The 16,213-nt window shown below is 43.3% G+C and overlaps 1 protein-coding gene across 2 annotated transcripts in view; it reads right to left on the reverse strand.

The window, feature by feature from the left end:
• The window catches only part of camk2a (calcium/calmodulin-dependent protein kinase II alpha), a 292,509-nt gene that overhangs the window by 69,316 nt on the left and 206,980 nt on the right, over positions 1-16,213 (reverse strand). For both annotated transcript variants that reach the window (XM_056284736.1, XM_056284737.1), the window contains exons 7-9: positions 16,064-16,166; positions 14,029-14,112; positions 7,571-7,665 (exon numbers count right to left, since the gene is read on the reverse strand). In XM_056284736.1, coding sequence (XP_056140711.1) covers positions 7,571-7,665; positions 14,029-14,112; positions 16,064-16,166 — 282 coding nt within the window. The remainder of the gene's footprint in view (positions 1-7,570; positions 7,666-14,028; positions 14,113-16,063; positions 16,167-16,213) is intronic.

The following is a 16,213-nucleotide window of genomic DNA, read 5'->3' on the forward strand; positions in this document are numbered from 1 at the left end:
CAAGTTCGGACCTGCCAGCTGACACCACTTCCTCCAGAACTTATTTACCTCTAATTGGATGGCTCAAAACCTCTTGTAGGGGTAACCCTCGAATTGGAAGTCTGCTGGGTCCCCTCTCAATTATGTAAACCATTGGTAGGTAAGCAGGAATCCCTCTGCTGACAGGTCGCCAACAATATCAGGGTTCATGGCCCTGGACACCATGCAGCTGAATACTACTCCCCAGACTTTTAGCCTTACTCGCTTCCTCACCTCATCTTTTACTTCATACGTCCCAAACAGGTCCATGGTGGTGAACTCAAATGGAGCTGCTGGTCCTGCCTGCTCTGGTGAGAGGTCACTCATTATCTGTTGACAACAATTTGCTCTTGCTTTCCTACACGTCACACAGTCATCTACCACATTTTTGGCTATTCTTCGACCTTTAACTACCCAGGCTTTTCTTCTCATCCTCAAGAGTGTTCCTGCTACTACCTCATGATTCACACTGTGGGCCTCTCTAGCTAGAAGTTTAGATATCCATGCTTCATGTGCGAGAATGGGCATTGCAGTTTTTTTTTCGCTGAAGGATTGGATCCTGCCTCTGTAGATAAGAAGTCCAGAATCTTTGTCTTTAAACACCACTAACCTGTTGAGTGTCATGTCAGAGAATGTCACACCTTCCTGAGCTGCTAAACAAAGGTCTCTAAAGGCATACTCATGGTCTTTGACATTAAGCACAAGCACTCTGGGTTTTTCATTTGAGGGTAGTGCCTCCCACTTTGCCTGCTTTGTGGCCTGGGTCTTCAGGCCCAACCACTTGTTAGAGGCTGACCACACCCAAGCAACGATTCCAACCAGCCTAGACAAACTGCTGAACTTCTTCACATCAAGAAGGTTTTTGACAACTGAGCCAAAACATGTTATTCTCGGTAAAGGCCCTTCCAACCTCATTCCCACATCAGTTTCAGATGTATCTGAGAAGAGAATGAGTTGAGTCAAGTTAGCAACGTTTCTTGATTTTTCGACCTTGGGGTTCTACTGAGGGATGGGCCCTAGGCCTCTCTTTACCTGAGCTCTTGTTACCACTGCTGAAAATGCCTTCCTCCGCAGCTTGTTGACACTGTCCCATGTGTTAGCCACATTTTTCCAACGGCAATCTCAAGAACTTCGGTCCACTCTGTCAAGCGGTATCCTCTCGAAGATCTTTTAAGGTAGCCCCCTTTGTGATGATGTCGGCAACATTAACATTGCCTGGGATCAGTGCTTAATTTGTAAATGAGGAGGTCCCGGAGCACTGAGAGGGTGCTGCTCCGGCAGGTTAGGGGTTAGAAAAAAAGTCAAGGAACGCATTTTAAAAATGCACAAAACAGTGCTTTTCATGATGCTGAAACAGCTACGTAATAGTCACGTGCTTTTCGACCAATAATTTTAATGTTGCTTTTATTAAATAGACGGGCCTAGCTTAACTGACGTGACAATGAGGCAGTAGACACATGCACAGTAGCAAAGTTCGCCAAGTTAATGCCGAGCTAAAGAAACTTTCAAATGTTTAGACAAACATTATACAACTTGCCAGCATATAATGCATCTAGGCTATGGCACTTGAATTACGCAATTTGACCCGACACATTGATCACATCACAAAACTATAAGGCTCAATTAACAAAACTGCGGAATTTTTTTTAAAGTACCTTTTATTTATTTGTCCAGAACAGCCCATAAAACACCAATAGAGCCTTCAGCCTCCTTCTCCCTGCTTCTTACTTTATTTCTAGTGTCCTGTGCAGTTCTGTGTCCTTTAGTAATCCATGACCTCACATATGGAATGGGGTTGAACAGGGTGAGCGGTGGTCCAACAAGGCAAAGGAAGAGTAGCGTATAGATGGTGGATGTGCAGAGATGACCTGTTGGCGGTGCAGAGTAGGTTCATCTGGGAAAAGCCCCTCTCACACTCTGCACTTGAGATGGGGACAGTGTTGACTGCTGCCAAGAGGTCTTTCAGTCCATCTGGGGCGAATTTCCCACCATTGTCCCTATATTCCCTATATGCCCGAATGACATTCTGCGTGCCATCGATTCTAAACTGCTGGCAGAGTCTTCCGACTTCATCTTCCCCACAGTGCCCTAGGGTCGTCTGACCAATACTGTGGGAAGAGTACTTTTAAATCATCAATTAACTCGTTGTATCCTGTTTGGTATTTCCCTTGTGTTAGCATACGTTTCTCCAGATTCCTTGCCAGGCTTCCAAAAAACGCCCTCTGGTCCAAGGTTCTATCGCTCGTTCGCACTGTATGTAGGGGTACACCTTGAAAAAAGTTCTCTTCGATTGCCCTCTGGCTCGTTACCCTCCTCTTTTTCCTCCTGCTCCTCATGTTTGCTAGTAACTTGTGCTGCCATGCTTGTGCTAGCTAGCTAGCTGCTGCTGTGCTGTGCCCTTCCTTGTTGGTCTTCCGAAATTACCATGGCGTTCTTAAGGTTCGACTGACCTGCTGGTCTGAACAAACTAAACACATTTGACTGTCTTTTTGACATTTTTAATCAATGGCTTTTGATTGAGCAGGCGGCTATTTGTTTTGAGTCTAATATCGCGGTAATGTTACCTCCTGTGATGTGGCGTGCACTGCGTGACTTCAGCGACTGACATGTCTCTCTCTCTCTCTCTCTCTCTCTCTCTCTCTCTCTCTCTCTCTCTCTCTCTCTCTCTCTCTCTCAATATATATATATATATATATATATATATATTTTTTTTTAAATATCTGATTTAAAATGCATCAAACGTAGGCAAACAAGCGATTTACGAAAAACGTCAGGGGAAATAATAGTGACAGAACAGATAACGCTAAATATTAGAGAAAATGTTTTTACAGATTTTTATAGTGACGAAAAAGGTGGCGGAGCCAATCAAATAGGTGCCGGTCCAAAACTGGGAGGTCCCGGAGCACGCTCCGGCTTGCTCCGGCACAAATTAAGCCCTGCCTGGGATACACCACCAGTCTTCAACTGGCCCAGCATTTTTTTAATCTCTCCAACTCTGTTGGCAAAGAATTTCTGGCACCTATAGCTATCTCGTTGAAGGGCTCCCAATACTGTTTGGCTGTCAACCATGGCATTTTGCAGATGAACTGTCTTTGTTTTGAAGGGGACTTCACCAGTGACCTCCTCAGACTTGACAGCAGCTGTTCTCATGGAATGACCGAAGTGTGTCTTCGACTTATGTGCGGTCACATTTATTTCCTCAAACAGGTCAGGGTGTGCCCCGCCCACAGTTTTTCCAAGAGGGCTGTCCCACAAAACAAAATCTCCCACAACTTTAACCCTTTGCGGGGCGAGTCTCTCTTCTCTGTGACTGATAAGCAACTCAACCTTCTCAGGTCTCTTTAGCTCTTCGAGCTCAACTTCTGGGAAGAACCTTTTAAGCTTTTCAGGCCTGACTAACTTGCTAATTTTGGCAATTTCCTTCAGGCCATAGCAGATAAGTTCATGAGCTTTCTCAGTTCCCTTAGGGGTTTTGACTCGGACCTGAACAGATATCTTCTTGTGGCTACTTTAGTGGTCATTCCACCAACTCCATGCACAACTAGTATAATATTTTTCCTCCTCAGATTCAACCTGTTGGCAGCTTCATGGGTGATGTAGTTGGTGTCGGAAGCCAGGTCTACCAAGATCCCAATCTTCTGCCCTGCATTAGCAGTTACTTCCACCAGCATCATGGTAACAGGGAGCTACTGCAGCCCACTTTCTTTCAAAATTCCCAACTGGGAATTAGCAGCAGAGTTTACCTTTGCAGACTTGTTGATGAATGCCTTCCTGCATCTTTCTGCCAACTCTGGGGAAAGTTTACTGATGAACTTCTCCTGTTCCTCTGTTAGGCCCTTTTTGTTTCTGCTGTCTTTCTGCATTTCCTGCCAGTCACCTCTCTTGGCTTCTCCTCTTGGGCAGAGAAAGAAGTGATGGTCTGACGACCCTCTCTTTCTGCACAGATAAGAATCTTTACAGCCGTCTTCATTCTTATGGCATTCTAAGCACTCCCTGCATGCACCAATCATTTTAACTACAGTTTCCTTTTCAGACAGCTTCATGCCTTTAATTTTTTTTGCAGAGTTAAATCTTGTCTTTGTGCTTCTCATCTCCACAGACAATACACCCATCTTCTGTGTCACCTTTCTTGGTGGCTTTAGTTGAGGCATATTCTTTGTTAAATTTCCTTTCTGCTTTACCTGATTTCTCTGATTTGTCTATTATTTTAAGGTGCTCCAGTCTCTCAAAGATCTCCTCCTGCCTTTTCAGGAATGTGACAAACATGTCAAAATGATTGTCTTGTGTGACACCATTATTGGGATCAAACATGAAGACAAGCCAGTCTTTCTTCAGAAATTCAGGGAGCTTGCTCTTTATAGACTTCACCACTAGTGAGATCTGAAAAGGCTTTCTTTACTGTCTGGATTAGGTCTATCACTTTCCTTGGGTGGTTTCTTTTCACAGGCGGGATTTCCTCTAGTGCTTCAATAATTTCTAAAGCGATGGTGGACTTATTACCATGCCTGTTTGTCAGCACTCTGAATATGTCCTCAGCTGTGTTGTAAGTCGACAGCCTAAGGTCTCTAGCAATCTTCTCATCCATGCTGTCAAGAAGCTGGACCTTTTTGACCTCAGCTGAACCGGTTGGCTCACCCTGCTTTTGCAGGCTTTCCCACTCCTTCCTCCAGTGATAGAATCTCTCTTGCAGCCACTAAATTTAGGTAGCTTAATTGCTTAATTGTCACCGTTGGCAGTATCTGTCTGGTCGGTTCTGTTCTCACACCTATAGCTGCTGAAGCCTGCTCTTCCTCAGCAACCCTCCGTGCTCTGGCAAACTTGGCCTTTCTTACCTCAAGCTCATTGTTGGCTACATTCAGGCCCCTGATTCTTTTTTGAAAGTCACTTCCCTCTGTTGTGGGGATCCATGGCTCCCAGACTGACAGAGCTTTAGATGCTTCCTTGATCAATTTTTCCAGTAAAGTTAGATGAACGTCATAGACTTCACAGTTAATGCTTTCTACAACTATTTTGTAAGCATGTTCAAAGACATTCAGCTTCTCCAAATGCTGCTGCCAGCTCATCTAGCCCATACCTCGTCCAGAGGTTAGCTTAAACAATCTCCTTTACCTCATCAAAACTTTTCTCACAGTCACCGGTGACCTTCTCAAGGTTTGTCTCCTGCTTCTTCTCTAGCAAAGCCGCTTCACCATCTTGGCCTTGGCTTCCACCGCTAACAATAGCCCAGTTCTGAAATCACCATTAGCTTCAATGACCCCCTGCACATTGGCAGAGAATTTCGCAAATTCTTTTCTGAGCTCTGATTCAGTTAAAGTGCCTGCCTTCTGGCTGAGGTAGTTGGCCTGCCTCGTGAAGCAGCTCTTTGCAGCCATTCTTTCCTTTCTTAGCTGATCCAATGTTTTGCCAAGAACTTAATCTGCGATCTTGACCTATGAGATGTTTCTTCTCTTTTCTGGACTTTCAAAAGCTTTTGATCTTCTTGTCCTGTTGCTGCACTGATGAGTATCAATAGCTACCTTTTGATCATTAACTGAAATGCCGTTGGTTTTCAACTGTCAAGTTATTTAGGGGAATTTGCTTCAGCTCCTGACCAAACTTGAAAAAGGCCGTAGCCAACCACAGGGAATTTATGCCACAACTCGTACAGCAATCTTTTTTAGTCTTGTTTTAATTGAATTATTTCAACTTTCAATCTTTTTCATGATTGTGTTGCTAGATCGAAAACCTTTACAATACAAAAAGGGAGAAAAAAATAATGCTGTCAGTACTGCTAATTTCATTCCACAAGTACAGATAAACCTAATTTTTTACTTAATCATTCTTTTTAAGGGTATGAACAAAATGAAGCTCACTCATATTCTACATCCTTTACCAAATTAAATTGATATATAACCATACACATTGCACTTAATTGCACAGAACATGGCTAACCTCAAGCTAACTGAACTACACATGAAATAAACTACACAGCAAGGACATTAGCCTAATACCAGAATGCTAACTACCAATAAATTATAACAGTAATGCTAACCACTAATGAATTCTAATAACAAAATGGGATTAATTAGCCCACCAGTGGCATCCCTGTAGATGGCCAGCAAGATGAAGCTCTCCCCGCTCCAATTTTGGTTTAACAGTGACTAGTTGGCTCAGATAGCACTCATCTGCAGGTCATGCCACACTCTCTGTCTTTCCCTTCGTGAGTTCCCCTTATCTTTCTTCTTCTTCGTGAATGATTTTCTTTTATCTTCTTCGTGGCCTATGCACGACAACCACCAAACTCAACTTCCTTCCGTGTCAAAATAAAAGCCGCCGTTCATTTAGGATCCGGCAGCACAGTCATCAGAAAGTCACGTGGTAAGATGTAAGATGTAAGATCTCCTTACCATTCAGGTTGAGAACATTTGAGACTTACATGAACACTAATCTCATTTCTCATCTCATTTAACACACTTATCCAAAGTCAGTACCAGAGTAGCAGTAGCAGTAGTAGTAGTAGTAGCAGTAGTAGTAGCAGCAGTAGCAGTAGTAGTAGTAGCAGTAGTAGTAGTAGCAGTAGTAGCAGCAGTAGTAGTAGCAGTAGTAGCAGTAGCTGTAGTAGCAGTAGCAGTAGTAGTAGTAGCAGTAGCAGTAGTAGTAGATTACTAAAACACCTGAGACTGTAAAGCTATTCATTTTGTATCATTAGTCATCAGAACGTCACGTGGTAAGATGTAAGATGTAACATCTCCTTACCGTTCAGGTTGAGAACATGTACATTTGAGACTTACATGAACACTAATCTCATTTCTCATCTCATTTAACACACACTTATCCAAAGTCAGTACCAGAGGGTGAGCAAGTAGCACATGTATTTATGTGTTTGCCGTTAGACCATGTGTGGAGAAAATTCAGCCCGGAAGGGTCCTACCGTCATCATTCAAGTGTGGGGCAAATGTTCATTTACATTGTACAGTCAATTTCCACAATCTCTAAACTGTATGACCGTTTCAAAGCCACTTCCATACATGTTGAAAGTGATTGAGTCGTGGGGGTGGAGCTTGAGGCTCCCTGTTAGTTCTTATTGGTAATGTGACTGACCAGTTAATTCATTCACAACACTTTAAGTTTTAATTCATTAACTATTCTCAGTCCTCAAGGTTTGTTTGTTCATCAACCACATTTCTATTTACTCATTTAGCAGATGGTTTTATGGAAGGTGAAGCTCCCTGGGCCACCTGGTCAAGCCTGAGGCGACACCAGGGATCTAACTGGGAACCTCAGCATTGGGATGCGAGCATATTAGTCCGCTGCCCCACCCATGCACCTAATCAAGCTCAGATTATTAACACTCAGTCAAGCACATTAGCACATCTACAAAGACACAACAGACAAGGAACAATAGCTGATAAAACCCACAGGACACATACAACCTACATCATGAGAATCATGCAGCCTACATCACGAGTTACATGACCCACATCATGAAAGTCACATACTCTATAACATACGAGCCATGTGATATACATTCCATGAATCATGTGACCAATTTCATGACAGTCATCTGACCTACATCATAAGCTCCAGCCTTTATCTGCTGGTAGAGTCTGTGTTGGTCTTCATCCCAGAAAGGAGGATAGCCAACCAGCAGAATATACAGAATCACTCCTGCAAGAAGAGAATGACTATTAACAACAATTACACGATCATTTTACTGGAGAAAATGTATCTTATACTTGATCAAGACGGCCAAGTTATTACAATAGTTCAGACTGTTATGAACTGAAGTGAGACATATGTCAAGTTATGAACTGAAGTGAGACATATATCATGTTATGAACTGAAGTGAGACATATATCATGTTATGAACTGAAGTGAGACATATGTAGTGTTATGAGTTGAAGTCAGACAAATATCATGTTATGGAATGAAGTGAGACACATATGTTATGAGTTGAAGTGAGACATATGTCAAGTTATGAGCTGAAGTGAGACATATATCATGTTATGAGTTGAATTGAGACAAATATCATGTTATGGAATGAAGTGAGACACATATCATGTTATGAGTTGAAGTGAGGCATATATCATGTTATGAACTGAAGTGAGACATATGTCATGTTAAGAGTTAAAGTGAGACATTTGTCATGTTATGAGGTAAAGTGAGACATATGTAATGAAATGTTATGAACTGAAGTGAGACACATATCATGTTATGAGTTTAAGTGAGACATATATCATGTTATGAGTTGAAGTGAGACATATATTACGTTATGAGTTGAAGTGAGACATATATGTCATGTTATGAATTGAAGTGAGACATATGTCATGTTATGAGTTGAAGTGAGACATATATCATGTTGAAGTGAGACATGTATCAGGATATGAACTTAAGTGAGACATATGTCATGTTATGAGTTGAAGTGAGGCATATCATGTTATGAACTGAAGTGAGACATGTCTTGTTATGAACTGAAGTGAGACATATGTCATGTTATGAGTTGGTTGAAGTGAGACTTATATCATGTTATGAACTGAAGTGAGACATATGTCATGTTGTGAGCTGGTTGAAGTGAGACATATGTCATGTTATGAATTGAAGTGAGACATACTATATCAGTCTTCTTCACTCAGGCAAGTCAAAACATTATGTCACGCAAATCCATAGGGGTAAACTAAAAAGTATTTTAAAATGTGCAGCATGGGGCATCCGGGTAGCATAGTGGTCTGTTCCATTGCCTACCAACACGGGGCTCGCCGGTTTGAATTCCCGCCTTACCTCCGGGTTGGTCGGGCGTCCCTACAGACACAATGGGCCGTGTCTGCGGGTGGGAAGCCCGATGTGCGTATGTGTCCTTGTCGCTGCACTAGCGCCTCCTCTGGTCGGTCTGGGCGCCTGTTCGGGGGAGAGGGGGAACTGGAGGGGATAGCGTGATACTTCCATGCACTATGTCCCATTGGTGAAACTGCTCACTGTCAGGTGAAAAGAAGCGGCTGGCGATCCCACATGTATGGGAGGAGACATATGGTAGTCTGCAGTCCTCCCCGGATCAGCAGAGGGGGTGGACAGGGACGCTGCATGCGCTGGGCAAACTGGACAATTGCCCAGGGCACCAAGCCACTAGGGGCGCCAAAGGGCGCCGCGCCACCGCTGAAAAAAAATATTGCACTCACTCCATCTCAAACGTTGGTGTGTGCTACTGCTAGCATACTGTGTCTGTGTGTTCATAAGCTAGCTAACACAGAAAACAAAACCACAAAAAATGAAACGGTCGTCGAAATTAAGTGGGGCGCAAAATAAACGCAGTACACTCGAAAAGATAAAAGCCCTGGAAGCGCATCCAAAGTTAACAGTGATTTTTACGGGTGCCGCCGGCGGCGAGTCCTCAGCTAACGGGCGGAGAGAGTGCTGTGGCTGAGACTGAGAGTGAGGCACAGCTAGCAGCGGAAGAGACAGCAGCACAGCTAGCAAATGCTGCTGCGGGCCAACTTGGCAAAGAGAGTGAGAGTGAGACAGAAAGAAGAGAGTGAGAGTGAGACAGAAAGAAGAGAGTGAGAGTGAGACAGAAAGGAGAGAATGGGAGTGAGACATAAAGAAGTGAGTGAGAATGAGACCGAAAAGGGAGAGTGAGAGTGAGACAGAAAGGAGATAGTGAGAGTGAGACAGAAATGAGAGAGTGAGAGTGAGACAGAAAGAAGAGAGTGAGAGTGAGAGAGAAAGAAGAGAGTGAGACAGAAAGGAGAGAGTGAGACAGAAAGGAGAGAGTCAGAGTGAGACCGAAAGAAGAGAGTGAGAGTGAGACAGAAAGAAGAGAGTGAGAGTGAGACAGAAAGAAGATAGTGAGAGTGAGACAGAAAGAAGAGAGTGAGAGTGAGACAGAAAGAATATAGTGAGAGTGAGGCAGAAAGAAGAGAGTGAGAGTGAGACAGAAAGAAGAGCGTGAGAGTGAGACATAAAGAAGCGAGTGAGAGTGAGACAGAAAGGAGAGTGAGAGTGAGACAGAAAGAAATTAGTGAGAGTGAGACAGAAAGGAGAGAGTGAGACAGAAATGAGAGAGTGAGAGTGAGACCGAAAGAAGAGAGTGAGAGTGAGACAGAAAGGAGAGAGTGAGAGTGAGATAGAAAGAAGAGAGTGAGAGTGAGACAGAAAGGAGAGAGGGAGAGTGAGACAGAAAGGAGAGAGTGAGAGAGACATAAAGGAGATTGAGACAGAAAGGAGATAGTGAGAGTGCGACAGAAAGAAGAGAGTGAGACAGAAAGGAGATAGTGAGAGTGAGATAGAAAGAAGAGAGTGCGAGTGAGTGAGACAGAAAGAAGAGAGTGAGAGTGAGACAGAAAGGAGAGAGTGAGAGTGAGACAGAAAGAAGAGAGTGAGAGTGAGACAGAAAGAAGAGAGTGAGACAGAAAGAAGAGAGTGCGAGTGAGACAGAAAGAAGAGAGAGAGTGAGGCAGAAAGAAGAGAGTGAGAGTGAGACTGAAAGGAGAAAGTGAGAGCGAGACAGAAAGGAGAGAGTGAGAGTGAGACAGAAAGAAGAGATTGAGAGTGAGACTGAAAGGAGAGTGAGAGTGAGACAGAAAGAAGAGAGTGAGAGTGAGACAGAAAGAAGAGAGTGAGAGTGATACAGAAAGGAGAGAGTGAGAGTGAGATAGAAAGAAGAGAGTGAGAGTGAGACAGAAAGGAGAGAGTGAGAGTGAGACAGAAAGAAGAGCAGCTGGGTCGACTGCTGACCTGCCTTTAACAGTAAGCCTATCTGACGACCCCGCATTACGGTCGAACCGAATCTCTGACACAGTCAGAACAGAGCTTGTTAAATGAGGCCCAAAGCAGCTGATGAACAATGTTATCCCGCAAAATAAAGACTCCCCTCCTCGGAGATTTCGTAAGGACAACGTTTTCATGACACTTAAAATGGGGAAAAAATAAAGCGATCGTGGTTATTGTACCCCGAATCTCCAGATAGGGTTTTGTGTTCTTGTTGCATGTTGTTCAGGAAACGTGATGTGCGTCTGTCAGCAGATGGATATAACGCATGGAAACACATGGCTGCATGTCTACGTAGCCACGAGCGCTGGAAAGCACACAGCCGTTGTATGGAGGAACGGCAGCACACTCTGAAGGCTGCATGGCCAGTATGAGAAGTGTGGACTGTGAACACATGCAGCTAACTGAGAGAGAGCTACATGACTGGAGGGCAGCACTAACCGGAATTATCAGCATCATCTGTAATTAGCTGAACGTACCACGGCCTTTCGTGGGACAACAGACAAACTCTACGACCCCTCCAATGGGCATTTCTTAAGGCAGGTGGAGCTGATGGCTCAATATGACCAAGTAATGAGTGAACATTTAAGACGAATTGAGAGACGTGACATAACAACTCGCTACCTAAGCAAGGATACTCAGAACAAACTGATTGTGAGGATAGGAGGGGTGGTTCTTCCGCCCATTACTGAAAAGGTTCATAATGCGAAATACTATGCAGTGATTATGGACTGTACGCCCGACATTAGTCATGTTGAACAGATGTCAATCATTGTGAATTGCGAGAACCCTGCTGATGTTTCGACTGCAGAACACTTAACTGGATTTCTCCCAGTTGAGTCCGCAACAGGTGAGGCACTATGTGATACTTTCTTGGGCCATCTGGAAAATCTGGGCCTCAACATTAATGAATGCAGAGGTCAAAGTTATGACACCGGGAGTAATATGAAAGGCAAGAAACAGGGAGTGCAAAGACGAACCCTTGATCTGAACAAAAAAGCGCTCTTCATGCCACGTGGCAGCCACACCTTAAACTTGGTTGTTTCCGATGCTGCCAAGTCCTCTGTGCAGTCTGCAACCCTTTTTTGGAATCCTCCAGAGAGTTTATGTCATCTTTAGCTCTTCAACTAATCGCTGCTCCATGCTGAAAGATAATGTCTCCGGGCTGACTGTCAAACCCCTCTCAGACACTTGCTGGGAATCTGGTATAGACAGCGTGAAGGTGTTACGCTATCAGCTGGAAGAAGGGCATTGTGCGCTGGAAGCACTGGCGGATCATTCCCTCGAGAAGACAGATGGCATAACAGCACCAGAGGCCAGAAGCCTGGTTAAAGAGATTTCATCAATGTGCATTGTTGTACGGTACAACATTTTGTATCATATTAATCATATTAATACTCCAGAGTCCCTCAGTCGGTATGGAAACCCTCAGAAATGAAACCCGCACTGTGGTCGAGGCTTTTGCAGGATTTCAGAGAGAACGGTTTCGTGGCTGCTCGCACAGATGCAGGAGACATGGCCGACAAGGCCTGTGTGGAACTGGCGTTTTCAGAACAAAGAGGGCGAAAGAAAACCCCCCTGGTTGGTACAGCTCTAACCAGTCTAACAGATGTTCACAGCTGGATGTTTTCAGTGGTTTGTTTGGATTTCTCCTCAGCACCACGGACATGCGGAGGACATGGAGGATAGAGATGCTGACGACCTGCGTCTTGAGATAGGCATAGTGGTCAAGAGCTATCCCAGTGGCTTGCCTGATTCTCTCTCTCACATACTGAGTTACATTTACCCGGAAAACCTCTTGGATCTGTACCCAAATCTCAGCGCCGCCCTGCGCATATTGCTGACTGTGCCGGTAACAGTGGCCTGTGGTGAGAGAAGCTTTTCTCAGCTCAAACTCATGAAAACTGACTTGCGGTCAACTGTGTCTCAAGACCGTCTGAATGGACTGGCCGACGTTGCAATTGAGCACCAAATATCTCGCAGATTGGATTACTCCAAGATAACTGAAGAGTTTGCTGCAGCCAAATCAAGAAAGGTCCACTTATAAGGGGGCGAGTCAACCTACTAATCGATAATGTATGGGATAGGCCTAGGCCTAAGTGTGTGTCACTGTGTTGTGCTACATCATTTCAATGTCGAAATGAATATTGTAATGAGCATGGATAAGTAGACACGTTGGTCCTTGACTAACGGGTCGGACCCTTTAGTCGACTGGTTAACATTGTCGCTTGCGGAGTGGGAGACATGGGTTCGCGTCTCGGCTGTGGTGACGGCCTCCCAAACTGCCCCCGAATTCGCTACAATATGAAATGTTGTTGAAAAGACACAAGAGCTAAATAATATGACATAATAATGTGAAAGTATGAGGGGTGTTTAACAATGAACCAGCGACGCTCTGAAAAGACGCGTTACAGCTGACAGTGGTCATTATAACGCTTCATTTTGAAATGGAAAAACAGCTGTGTGTGTATTTACTTTAGCAAATAACTACGGTGTTAACTTAAGGCGGGTCTTTAGAACCACAGGGATACTTAAACGTTGTATTTCCATGACGAAAACATGTGTTTTCAGAGTGATATGTGACAGCGCCTCCCTCTGACTTTCAACCAGGGTGCAGTGCGCGCCTATGGGCTGTACAGCGCATGCTCCTCCTTCATTCTAGAGCCTGCAACCTGTTTATTTGCCATCGTTGTGTGTGGTCGGTAACGTTGTTATAACCTACATGTAATGTTGGTGTTCACGACGTACTGGTTTTAAATAACTGACAGTAATATGAGGCGTTTTATCACATGTGTTTTGTGAAGTCCACATGGGGGGCGCACTTTCATTGTTTTGCCCTGAGCACTTGATTGCCTGACGCCGGCCATGGGGGTAGAGCAGCGACCGGGACAGCTCGGAAGAGTGGGGTAATTGGCCGGATACAATTGGGGAGGAAAAGGGGGGGAAAATCCAAAAAGAAAAAAAGTGCAGCGTTTCAGAAAGTAGCTGAGTTTTGCAGCTGAAGTAGGAGTCCCTGTTATCGGAGCACATGGGGGAAGTCTGAGAGCAGTGTTTTTGGAGAGGAAAATGAAACTTAAGTGGAAAGTGGAAGCAACATCATGAGTGTTCTGCTTTTGGGTAACTTTCAGCCACCCTGCTGTCATTTCACTGTACTTTCCACTGAAAACAATCTACTAGTTCTTCATAATGGAACACAGGATAGAAAAGAAAAGAGCATTATGGAAGATGAGAGAAGACAATAGAGTCCATTAGAATAAAATTTAGTCTAACCACAAGCCCAGAGGTCCACAGCTTTTCCATATGGATCCTTCCTTAAAACCTCAGGAGACAAATAACCAGGAGTCCCCGCAAAGCCTGGAACACATTTGCAAATAGCAGTCGGAATCAGAATCAGAATCAGAATCAGAAACACTTTCTTCACCCCCGAGGGGAAATTACATAATATCCAGTTTTAATATTCATGTATGAGCAACGAAATACAACTGAAGCTTTTACACATCTGTGGAAGACTTGTAGTAGAAATGTAATCACATAACTATACATTATTAAAATGTTTAACACTGTAAATCATACAATTCCATGTAGTCAGTTCTTTAAGCCTGAGGCTTAAGGAACTGATAACATTATCAATGAGTATTCTTAATTTCCATCACCTTATCTGTTACTAGGTAAAAAATAAGTTTTACTAATATTTAAATTTATCTCCAGATTATAGTAATATACCGTCGAGCACTACCGGGGTACATTGCTTAATGTGTATTTAACGCGTTGCCTATCAACTGATGAAAGATCATTTATAATTCATGCATATATTCTTGCCCAATATCAAAACTCATGGCATATGCCTGGATGAGGCATGTCCTAGTAGAAGTAGTAATAGTCAAAGCAAGAGGTATGTCCTAGTAGAAGAAGTTACAGTCAAAGCATGAGGCATGTCCTAGTAGAAGAAGTTACAGTCAAAGCATGGAGGTTTGTCCTAGTAGAAGTAGTAATAGTCAAAGCAAGAGGTTTGTTTTAGTAGAAGTAATAATAGTCAAAGCATGAGGTATGTCCTAGTAGAAGTAGTTACAGTCAAAGCATGAGGTTTGTCCTAATAGAAGTAGTAATAGTCAAAGCATGAGGCATGTCCTAGTAGAAGAAGTTACAGTCAAAGCATAGAGGTTTGTCCTAGTAGAACTAGTAATAGTCAAAGCAAGAGGTATATCCTAGTAGAAGTAGTAATAGTCAAAGCAAGAGGTATGTCCTAGTAGAAGAATTTACAATCAAAGCATGGAGGTTTGTCCTAGTAGAAGTAGTAATAGTCAAAGCATGAGGCATGTCCTAGTAGAAGAAGTTACAGTCAAAGCATGGAGGTTTGTCCTAGTAGAAGTAGTAATAGTCAAAGCAAGAGGTTTGTTTTAGTAGGAGTAATAATAGTCAAAGCATGAGTTATGTCCTAGTAGAAGAATTTACAATCAAAGCATGGAGGTTTGTCCTAGTAGAAGTAGTAATAGTCAAATCAAGAGGATTGTCCTAGTAGAAGTAGTAATAGTCAAAGCATGAGGCATGTCCTAGTAGAAGAAGTTACAGTCAAAGCATGGAGGTTTGTCCTAGTAGAAGTAGTAATAGTCAAAGCATGAGGCATGTCCTAGTAGAAGTTACAGTCAAAGCGTGGAGGTTTGTCCTAGTTAGAAGTAGTAATAGTCAAAGCAAGAGGTTTGTTTTAGTAGAAGTAATAATAGTCAAAGCATGAGGTATGTCCTAGTAGAAGTAGTAATAGTCAAAGCAAGAGGTATGTCCTAGTAGAAGTAGTAATAGTCAAAGCATGAGGTACGTATGTCCTAGTAGAAGTAGTAATAGTCAAAGCAAGAGGTTTGTTTTAGTAGAAGTAATAATAGTCAAAGCATGAGGCATGTCCTAGTAGAAGTAGTAATAGTCAAAGCAAGAGGTATGTCCTAGTAGACGTAGTAATAGTCAAAGCATGAGGCATGTCCTAGTAGAAGGAGTAAAAGTCAAAGCAAGAGGTATGTCCTAGTAGAAGTAATAATAGTCAAAGCATGAGGTTTGTTTTAGTAGAAGTAGTAAAAGTCAAAGCATGAGGTTTGTTTTAGTAGAAATAATAATAGCCAAAGCATGAGGCATATTCTGTAGAAGAAGTTACAGTCAAAGCATGAGGTTTGTCCTAGTAGAAGTAGTAATAGTCAAAGCACTGAGAGTAGTAGAAGCATTAGTTCTGTAACTAAGAGTGGTAAGTTTCAGTAGCACTAATAGTGGTAGTGGTAAATAAATTACTGGTGGTAAAGGTAGTATTATTAGTAACACTTACCAAACCAAGCTTGCTGGTCTCCCTCCACCTCGATGGCAAGGCCAAAGTCTGCCAGCTTCACGGCAGCACCTTTTGACTTGGAGGCCAGCAGCAGGTTCTCTGGCTGGGGAAGGAAAACATGCTAACTGGTAGCTCTGTCCATTCTGTTTA

Source organism: Lampris incognitus, chromosome 8 (genome assembly GCF_029633865.1).
Source record: "Lampris incognitus isolate fLamInc1 chromosome 8, fLamInc1.hap2, whole genome shotgun sequence".
In the NCBI taxonomy this organism is placed as follows: domain Eukaryota; kingdom Metazoa; phylum Chordata; class Actinopteri; order Lampriformes; family Lampridae; genus Lampris; species Lampris incognitus.